The sequence below is a fragment of the Oryctolagus cuniculus genome, chromosome 11 (genome assembly GCF_964237555.1).
Source record: "Oryctolagus cuniculus chromosome 11, mOryCun1.1, whole genome shotgun sequence".
In the NCBI taxonomy this organism is placed as follows: Eukaryota; Metazoa; Chordata; class Mammalia; order Lagomorpha; family Leporidae; genus Oryctolagus; species Oryctolagus cuniculus.
In genome coordinates this window covers 70,497,797-70,509,167 of record NC_091442.1, presented here as the reverse complement: position 1 = coordinate 70,509,167, position 11,371 = coordinate 70,497,797, and the positions used below count along the sequence as shown (strand labels likewise).

General features: G+C 38.6%; 1 protein-coding gene across 1 annotated transcript; it reads left to right on the top strand.

Moving 5' to 3' along the window:
• Positions 1–5,909: 5,909 nt before the first annotated feature.
• Positions 5,910–10,843, top strand: IFNG (interferon gamma; the record flags this gene model as incomplete). The annotated part of the gene is given in 4 exon segments (NM_001081991.1): positions 5,910–6,130; positions 7,398–7,466; positions 7,560–7,742; positions 10,111–10,843. Coding segments are annotated over 4 exon segments (504 nt in total).
• Positions 10,844–11,371: the final 528 nt, after the last annotated feature.

The window sequence follows — 11,371 nt, the reverse complement described above, 5'->3', positions numbered from 1 at the left end:
TCATGACTGATCAACTGCTGTTGGTATAGAATGAGGAAATGCAATACATATGTCAGATATGTGTTTTTTCCTCTTACCAATAATCAGTCCTCTTAACTATATGAACCCCCTGGCAAGTATATATATATGGGTGAAGAGAAAGAGGATATAGGCGCCTATCCAGTACCTGGAGAAGGAGACTTGACCCTAGCTCCCAGTGTAGTGACAATACTCTCCAGCTAGACTGCCTTATTGCTAATGCCTTTGCAACTCCTAAATTTATGAGCATGTAGTGGGTGCTTAATAAAGATATATTAATTAATTGAAATTAGAATATAAATAGACACTTTCACAACAGAATTTTCTATCTCTGTTTGCTAATCCTATGTCAATCATTTACTTGGCACTTAGTAGGCACCATTCAGTTCCTTGTAGAATGTATGCAGCCTTCAAGGCAGAGCCGTGAAGCTCTATATTATCAATGCATAAATCTATCTATAATAAAATTGAGACTATTATAAACTGATGATTTAACTGCATAAGTATAATGCCTTCCATATTCTTTGAATCATCCTTCACCTCTCAAAATTGCCAAATGAAAAAGGGGGATTCAGAAAACTCTTATGAGTCAAATTACAGGGAAAATCTGACTCCGCATGGACTTCCATTCCGTCTGTCATGTCTCTTCCGCAGATTCGGCTCACAGTGATGTCAGGAGTTCCAGGAGTCAAAGTAGCGTGGGAGCACGGATCCAACGTTGACTCATCATGAGAGGAAGAAATCTACACCAAGGCTTGGATGAGATAATTAGGTTGTGAGTGCTAGGATGTGACTGCTGATCTCAGAGGAAAAGGGCCACCTAGGTGTTAAGTTTGGTCTTACTGACTGTGTGCCCTGCCAAGGTGAGGATAGCACGAGATCTGATTGAAATCTTGCTGACACAACATGCATAACCATAGCCAGTTTTCAGAAAGAAAGTCTAGCTACAAAGAAAAAAGAAAGTTTTCAGTCCCTTTATTTTAGTCATTGGTCACACCTTGGCTCCTGGTGGCTTTTCAAGACTTTTAAAGAATATCTTGGTGGTGAGTTCTTCTGCAGTCCCACTATTGGCTGAACCAACAAAGTGTGAAACCTCTAGTTTGCATGTGCAACACATGGTGTTTTACAGGCAAAAAAGACAAAGAAATTTCTTTGCTTGCAAAGTTGACAGGAAAAGATCAGAAGAAGATATTGTAGTAACACCATTCTGAACCAAAGAATCATATGAAAATCCAATAGATGATTCACTTCCAGCCTAGGATGCAAAATTAAGTACACAATTTGCATGGAGTAGATAAAAATGAAGATGTGGGTCCATTATTAAAATATTATTAGGAATTTCAAGGGGTGACGGCATGTGGGTTGTTCCAAATTCAGGATCCTGGCAATTCACATAGATGTGTGCTCATGGAGTTGAATTTACTAACAGGTCTAGCCAAGAATTTCTTTTTTTTTTTTTGACAGGCAGAGTGGACAGTGAGAGAGAGAGACAGAGAGAAAGGTCTTCCTTTGCCGTTGGTTCACGCTCCAATGGCTGCTGTGGCCAGCACGCTGCGGCAGGCGCACTGCACTGATCCGATGGCAGGAGCCAGGTGCTTCTCCTGGTCTCCCATGGGGTGCAGGGCCCAAGTACTTGGGCCATCCTCCACTGCACTCCCTGGCCACAACAGAGAGCTGGCCTGGAAGGGGGGCAGCCGGGACAGAATCTGGCGCCCCGACTGGGACTAGAACTGCAAGGCAGAGGATTAGCCTAGTGAGCCGCGGCGCTGGCCACCAAGAATTTCAAAACCTTTATTTTCAGTCTTACTTTTTTTAAAGAAATTAAAGTGTGAATGTTAATCACACAAATTCTACAGAAAAACTCCATAAGCCAAAGCCTGATGGAGTTTAATATTTGAATTCACATTTCTTCTTCTTTTTTAAAGACTTATTTATTTATTTGAAAGGTAGAGTTAGAGCGAGTGGGGGGGGGGAGAGAGAGAGAAAGAGAATATCTTCCATCTGCTGGTTCACTCCCCAAGTGGCAGCAATAGCTGGGGCTGGATCAGGCCGAAACCAGGGGCCTGGAACTCCATCAAGGTCTCCTATACAGGTGTCAGGGGCCCAAGCCCTTGGCTATGCTCCAGTACTTTCCTGGGTGCACCAGCAGGGAGCTGTGTTGGAAGTGGAGTGGTAGAGACTCAAATCAGAGCGCATATGGGGTGTCAATGTCACAAGAGGCAGCCCCATACTGCATCACAATGCCAGATCTCTTGAATTCATATTTCTAATATAGTTACAGGCATATACAGTAAGTTTAGTTGCTATTGATCACTTGGGAATGGGTTGATTAAAGTAAATATCTTGTTTTAGACTTAGATATGTATTACGCAGTTGACTGAAATTAAGCACAGGACTGTTTTTCTGAGTCTTTACAAATATGAAAAGTAAGGGTACAGACCATAGATAATCCTTAAAATTTCATAATTCTGTCCTGGGTCACGCTATTAGAAGTTATTAGAGCTTGTATTTTAGTCATTAGATGCAATTTAAAAATTTTGTTCATATCATAAACACATTTTAAGATATATCTGTAATTTTGCAGTGATTATCAAGTTACAAATGTCCAAGTAGCATATAATCTCCTATTATGACTCTCACTATTTTAAATTCTTCTGTTCCTACACTATATTCCAGTGGATAAATCAAGGAATGCATAGAACTAACTTTTACTCTTTTTCAGATAGTTGAAATATTTCTTTCAGTGACTCAAAATTTGGCCATTGGTTTCCTGGAAGTTATTGATTACCTCTGTTGTGCCTCGAGGCTTTGATAAGCCTTTGACACCTGTCCCTGTGTCACCCTGTGAGCATAGTCTCTGTATATTTCCTTGAAGACAGTTAAAGTAGAGCTTAGTGTGCAGAAATGGGATTTCCACACTTTCCACTGGCTTTCAAGAGGCTTTTGTTGGTGGAGACCAGCGCTGTGGCATAGTACTTTAAGCCGCTGCCTGCAGTGCCACCATCCCGTATTGGCACCAGATTGAGTCCCGGATGTTCCACTTCTGATCCAGCTCTCTGCTAATGGCCTGGGAAAGCAATGGAAGATGGCTCAAGTGCTTGGGCCCCTGCATCCACATGGGAGACCTGGAAGAAGCTCCTGGCTTCAGATCAGCCCAGCTCTGGCTGTTATGGCCATTTGGGGAGTGATTCAGTAAATGGAAGACCTCTCTCCCTCTCTGTAACTCAGCTTCTCTAATCAATCAATCAATCTTTTTTTTTTTTTTTTAAAAAAAGAGGCTTCTGTCTCACAGATATGTTCTGAAGTTACTTATTCTTTGGGAAGATAATTTCTTGAAGATCTTTCTGGCTCTTTTCTTTCCACATAAAATAATACATGGCAATGGCCCAGTCAGAATGCACTGGTTAAAGAGACACAGCACCATGTTTCCAACATTAGTCTTAAATATTACTTAATTAAAAGCTAGTTTCCCACAGGTGAGGCCTGATAGCACTAAGATCAGAACAGGAGAATAAGAAACATAAAAATAGATCCTTAGGCAAGCTTTAAATCTACATTTGGGGCCGGCGCTGCGGCATAGTGGGTAAAGCCAGCACCTGCAGTGCCGCATCCCATATGGGCACCAGTTCGAGTCCCGGCTGCTCCACTTCCAATCCACCTTTCCACTATGGTCTGGGAAAGCATTAGAAGATGGCCTGAGTTCTTTGGCCCCTGCATCCATGTGGGAGACCCAGAAGAAGCTGGCTGCTGGCTTCTGGCTCCAGCCATTGCGGCCAATTGAGGAGTGAACCCGTGGATGGAAGACTGACTTCTCTCTCTCTGCCTCTCCTTCTCTCTCTGTGTAACTCTGACTTTCAAATAAATAAATAGGGGCAGGGCCGTGGTGCAGCTCTGCCTGCAGTGCTGGCATCCCACATGGGCACCAGTTCTAGTCCTGGCTGCTCCTCTTCCAATCCAGCTCTCTGCTGATGGCCTGGGAAAGCAGTGGAGGATGGCCCAAGTGCTTGGGCCGCTGCACCTGTGTGGGAGACCTGGAGGAAGCTCCTGGCTCCTGGCTTCAGATTGGTGCAGCTCTGGCCGTTGCAGACGTTTGGGGAGTGAACCAGTGGGTGGAAGACCTTTCTCTCTGTCTCTCCCTCCCACTGTCTGTAACTCTACCTGTCAAATAAATAAAATAAGAAAATAAAACAAATCAATAAAAGATTTGTCCAAGCACATCTGCATGAAACAATGCCGTAGGGAAGAAAAGTATGTCATTAAACCATGGAACAGTTTCTGATTTTAAGGAACTCAGTCAAATATGGAAGAAGACATATGAGTGACTAATATGAGATTGATGATTAGGACTCTAAGAATAAACTATGCACCAAGAATTAGATCAATAAAGAGGATTTGAGACTAATTTTCAGTCAGATAGTTTTGGGGGAATTTGTGGAGAAGATGATTTTTAGTCTGGACTGGGGTGAATGAGGACCACTCCAAGGGGCAAGGATGGGAGGAAAAGGAACTCAAGACCAAAGAAACAGCAGCAACAAGGATGTGTGTGTGTGCGTGTGTGTGTGTTTTGGAATACTAGTCATCTAGCATTCCTGAATAACAGATAACTTAATAATTATTGAGTGATTGAAGTACGGCAAAAAAATCCTTAGCACTTTACATGGATCATTTGATTTGATCTTCAAATGAAGCCTACAAGGAGATGCTATTATTAAGCTCATTTTAGAGATGAGGGAACTGAGTCCTAGACGAGGTAAGAGTCTTCCTCAAGGTCACACACTGATAATAGTGGAGCTAGGATTCAAGTGCACCTGTAGCCATAATATAGCTTTATGTACACAGTGCAAGTAAAGACATAAAGTGTGTTGGAACCACAGTGTAGATGATCTTTGGTGCCATGCTGAAACATTGTACTTCATAAATAAACTAACAAAGAAAGACGAAGAACTCTATTTTTTTGTATTCTAAAGAAAAATAATTAGAAAGTTGAAAAGAGTCTATTATTAGTGATTATTTGGACCAACTGGTCACCTGGAGCTGTATTGTTCAACACAATAAACTAGTGACAAATGGTTATGGAATATCTGAAATATGGGTTGTCTGAATTGTGATATGCTATAGGTTCAAAGTGTACACCAGATTTCAAGTGTGTAGTATGACAAAAGTTATGCTAAAACATCTTATAAGTAATGTGCATGGATACATATTGAAATATTTTGGATATATGTATATATGTAGTTTAATATTTTTAAAAATTATTTTTGTGTTTCTTTTTACTTTTATTAATGGAACTAGCAAAAATTTAATTTCACTTATGTATATTGCATTAGCTTTCTGTTGGGAAGAGAACAATTTGTGGTATTTTACTAACCAACTCTGATGAAGGACTTCCTTGCCACACAGCTCTTTTAACCACATTCTTTCCTTGCTTTCTGGTCATTTGCAAGAAAATTTTTAAAATGCTCCCCCTTTGTAAAGGTTTGAGAGGCCCTAGAATTTCCTTTTTCACTTCTTCCCAACCACAAACAAATGATCAATGTGCTCTGTGGATGAGGAATCAACATTTCACAAGGGCAAAGTGGGGAATGTGAAAAAATTTCCAGCCGGTGAATGGTGTGAAGTAAAAGTGCTTTCCAAGGATCCCACAAGAATGGCACAGGTGGGCATAATGGGTCTGGCTCATCGTCAAAGAACCCAAGAAGTTGAAAGGAAACTCTAACTACAACACCAAAATGCCACAAAACCATAGTTATTAATACAAACTAACTAGCAATCCTGCCTATCTGTCACCATCTCATCTTAAAAAACTTGTGAAAATACGTAATCCTGATGAGACTTCAATCAGGTATAAATACCAGCAGCAAAGGGAGATGCGGTACATTGTTCTGATCGCCTGCTGATCAGCTATTAGGAAAGAGAGACCAGCTGAGTGCTTTGGGCCTGAACAACTTCGTACACTGACTCTCGTTTCAACTTCTTCAGCCTCACTCTCTCCGAAGCAATGAGTTATACAAGTTACATCTTGGCTTTTCAGCTCTGCCTCATCTTGGGTTCTTACGGCTGTTACTGCCAGGACACACTAACCAGAGAAACAGAACACCTAAAGGCATATTTGGTAAGTTTGACCTTTTAATAATACTTGCATGTGGTTGAAAATGACTGAATGTTAACTTGCAGTTGGATATGATAGGCTGTCATCACTACTTCACAGTCATTTTGAGAAGACTTGGTGTTATTTTACTAATTGTTGGTTGGATATATTTCCTAACTAAATACTCTAGACACTACTTTGATTCTCTGCTCAGTGTGCTCTACTTACAGAGCATACATGACTCTTCCAAAAAATGAGCATAAAATGGGTCTAAAGCATAATGATATTGATAATTTTGTGGTGAGAATCCATTCAGTTGGGTTAAACCAAGTAATATTCACATTGACAAAATGATTGGCTTTTAGGTTCTGGTTTCTCAGCCTACTATGAAGATGGCAGTAAAAATGTTGTGGTTAGCGTTTAAAATGATAAAAGAAACACAATTTATAAATTGATGTAAAAGAGAGGGAAGTCTTTAAAATGAAAGTCATTTATAGGTGTTTTCAATGAAAAAGTAACTCAAAATTCTACTGCTATATTTATTTTATTGGGGAGGTACACCTGAACGCAGCCACTTACTGAGATTTTGTAGGCATTAGAATTCTGGACTGGAGTTAAAAAGTTTTTTGTTTTGTGAAATATTTTTAAAATGTTATTTATGGTTAACAAAAATTGTTTTTGCATTTTAAATATTTTATTATTTGTTGAAAAATTATCTAATATACCTATGACAGTTATAATAATGTTTAAGCATTCACAATCAATTTTATTCTTATAATATAAATCAAATCACACATACATGTATTTGAAACTATCTTAAAGCTGATTATCAAGCAACACATTATAGAAGGGGACAGGTAGATGATACACAGATCTGTACCATAAGGGGGCAGTATTCTATAGGAGAATGGTCTTGCTGATTATCTATCTATCTATCTATCTATCAATCATCTATATCTATCTATCTATCTATCTATCTACCTACCTACCTACCTATCATCTATCTATCTTTAACAAAGCTTTAAAACCTTCTCTTTAACTTACTGTAGTTATTTTTGAGACTATATGTTACATTGCAATTTGACATTATGCTAGTTAATAAGAAAGCTAAGAGAATTAATAGTCTTTGACTAAATCTAACCAAAACTTCTGGGAAAAGTTATTGTTGGAACTCAACAGAAGGGTTGAAAAGGAAATAAAATATTGTCAGCATCTGAGTTCCATGAAATTTGAAGTACATTTTAGGGCAATTTATGGACTATTTGTGAATCAAGTTTCCTTCTATTTTCAGAAAGCAAATACATCAGATGTGGCAAATGGTGGACCCCTTTTCTTGAATATTTTGAGGAATTGGAAAGAGGTAAATTATATATTCCCATCTGGCTCATTTTCCTGTTGCTTATCTTCTGAATGGATAATTCCATCATTCTCTCTTGCTGTTCTTTCTCCCAAGGAGAGTGACAACAAAATAATTCAGAGCCAAATTGTCTCCTTCTACTTCAAACTCTTTGACAACTTAAAAGACCATGAGGTCATCAAGAAGAGTATGGAATCCATCAAAGAAGACATATTTGTGAAGTTCTTCAATAGCAACCTCACTAAGATGGATGACTTCCAAAATCTGACTCGAATTTCGGTGAGGGGATTTTAATTCTCTCTTTGGTTTCATTATAGAGGCTCTTGTGCAGCATTTAATTCTCAGAAAGTAGAAATTAGCTATTTAAGAGTTGCTAAAGTTGTAAATTAGCCCATACATGAAACTCTTCCTTACTAATTCTGTTATTGCCTTGGGTGATATTGCAAAATCAGTATGGGAATCATTTAAGTATGTAATTTGGCAACACTAGTGCTAGCATTAAAATGATTATGTGAAGACAGTTAGGTGCACAAGTCCAGTGGAGTGGTAGGTGGGGGGAATACTGAGAAACAATTCTCTCCTTGCCCCTAGTTTGAGTGATGGAAATTTGGATGGGAGGCCACATGTCTTAGTGGAAAGAGCAGTGGAGGAGGTGAGAAGGTTTGTGTTCTACTCCCAATTCAGCAAACTGTGACCCGAGATGAATCACAAGCCTGTCTGGGACTTGGTTTTCTTATCTTAAAAGGAGCCTGTTGGGTTCACTACCCAATTCTCTGGTCTCATTTCCTCTACAACTCTACAATGTCATGGGTAGAAGATGAGAATGAGAAAAGGAAGCAGCAGTTTTTGAGAAAGCACCAGGAGCATTCCACTGCCAATCTCTGGCCAACCTCTCAGCCCATGCAACCCAATTGGAAGTGACAATGTTCACTGCTTGCTTTTAGGCTAGAAAAGGTAGATAGACAATATACCTTATGAAAGAATTGTCTTATCAGCTTTCAGATACTAGAGTATCTCAGGTAATGAAATCCTCAGGTTCCTCATCTTTATTACATGAAATCATCTCAAGCCTTTGGTAAACTTTTAGAAGCTGAAAGTTACCTTTAAAGCATAAAGACAAATTACATTTTCCCAAATTTTGTCTAAGAGATAAGACCTCCAGTTTCCTTTGGGTGGGTCTGACTTTGACATAAATGGGCTTAAATAAGAGGGGCAGGTTCTTGTTAGGCCTGGTGCTCTTGGAATTTGTGTCCAGCTTTCATTATACTTTGATCTGCCTCTCATTTCTGTCCTGTAAGCCCCCAGGGACTAGAGAGGGGTGGCAGAAGGTCTCCTCTGGTCAGAGGCTACTGGCTGAAAAAGTACTTGTTCCTAGCCTCTTGCAGCTCCTTGCATACTATTCAGTGATAGGTAAATCTCTTGGTGATGCTTTGCTGGAAAGTAAAATTTATGATTTGCAAACTTACAGATGGTGGAAACTTTTCCTCCTGAGCTTTCATTAGGACTGGAAAAGTGAAAAATTTCTTCTTCTATCTTTTCAGAATCTCCAGGTGTCCTGATTCAAGACGGGTGGTCTTGAATGAGGTCTTAACCATTGTCCTCTTTTCTTTAGTTGTTAATATTTTAGGCATGTTATACCTTTTAATGATTAGTCCTGCAGCTTAGAATCCTCCCAGTCATCCTCAAAAATGTGGCAAGGTGGCCACAGGTTTTCCAGCACTAGAAATGAGTTAGTGGCAAAGTCAATGTAACAATAAATGGTTCTCATTTTATTAAGCATGAAATCACCTAAATGACCCTCTTGGTTAGAATGAGGAAATACATAGTTCAGTTTGCTGGAATAGAAGGCAAGGTACAGAAAAAGTTGTTATAATTTGTTTAAATTTTGTCAGAAATTTATTATGGCTAAAAATTATTAGCATTTATTTATAATCCCATTGTGGAATCTGTGGAGATCTTATCTAGGGGAAATTAAAAATTACAGCTTTCCTCTGTCTTGGACTTGGTGTTTTACAAAGTAATTAACCTGTGTTTGTGGTTACCTGGGTAACTGTGAATGTTCAATGGCATAGGTCTTCTTCTCCATGCAACTGGGTTTCTGAGCCATTTATTAGGTCTTCAGGTTAGTTGCTACATTACAAAGTTAAGGATCACTGATTTATATTACTCACTTGGTACATACAGCAATGACTTATTGAAGTACAAAGTAATAGAATTAGTAGGTTGATGACCTAGTGATCATCTAAATAATCTCTTTACCTTTTAAATGAGAAAGCAAATATTCAGAGAAATTAAGTGATTGGTTCAAGGCAGGATTATTGTATACATGGGATTTAAACTTACTTTCCCCAAACTCCATTTCAGGACTCTTTTCACTATATAATTTTGAGAATTCTGTAGCAGTATTTTTAAAGATAGGTAATGAGCATCACCATAGCACAACTAGCACAACTAGTAGCACACTAGCAATTTAAATTTTAGCCTTAACTGCTAAAGAAGTGAATATTTACTATTAAGGTAATATGTTGCTAGCCAAGGATCACCTTTTTTCTTTTTAAAGGGATACTTACTTTTTCACTGACTATGACATTACCAGAAGAATGACTTCTATGCCTGAAATGAACTTTTCTGTTTTCTTTTCCAATAGGTGGATGATCGGCTGGTCCAGCGTAAAGCAGTAAGTGAACTCTCCAATGTGCTGAATTTTCTGTCTCCAAAATCCAACCTAAAGAAGCGAAAAAGGAGTCAGACGCTGTTTCGAGGTCGGCGAGCATCCAAGTACTGATCAACTCACCTGCAATATTTGAATTTTTATCTAAATCTATTTATTAATATTTAACATTATTTATATGGAAATCTACTTTTGATGCATCAATTAAAAAGTATTTATAATGGCAACTTTTATGTAATGAAAATGATTATCTATTTATGTATGTTATTTATAATTCCTGAATCATGTAACTATTTCACTTGACTCTTTTTTTCTCTGACTAATTAGGCAATACTATGTGATTATAAGGCTTTATACCTGGGGCCAAATAGGCAACTATTCTAAGCAAGATCCTATGCACTGTGCATTTATTTCACTTGAATGAATACTTGTGCACAAAATTATACAATCTAGTTGCTGCCTGTACTGTCCAGTTGCTGCCTATTTGAGAACATGTCTGCATTCTGAGCCACTGCTTTAATGGCAGTCAAACAGCACTTGAACATGTCAGGTGATGTGACCTTGTCCTCTGATAAAAACAGCATCTCAGGAGATTTCATGCCTGGTACTTCTGAATATTGTTGACAACTGTGACTGCCCCTGAATGGAAAGTAATTCACTTGTTCAGTTTATCAATGTCTAATATATATGAATAAAGTATAATTTTACAACTATTTATGTGATGCCAGACTTTTTTTTACTGAGTGAGGACTTGTATGAAGTACATACCAATGAATTGGTAGGAATAAAGTCATTTTTAGCTGTGGAAATCTTAGAGTTGCATTAAATGTGGTGATTCTCTCCGCTGGCAATTTGGTGGCTTTCATTGCTCCACTTGGCAGCTGTTAGATTCAGTCTTCTCAAAATATAGATTTAATTATGTCACCATTCAATTTAGAGCTTTTGCTATGTAAAGTAGTCCAAAGTGCTTAGCTTGGCACACAACGATTTATTTTTGCTATCTCCTCCAGTTCCCCACTCACTTCCCCATCTCATTGTCCTCTTATCCCAACTCTCCCCCCACAATCCATCTTGGGCAAACACCACTGAGTATGGATGAAATAGTGAGTATGAACTCTAGACAGAAAGAGGACTGGATTGGAATCTAGCTTATGCGGTTGGAAGCAGTATGACTTTTAATGAATTTTTATATTACCTAAGCTTCTAAACTTCAATCTTTTTCTGAAAAATAGGAGTA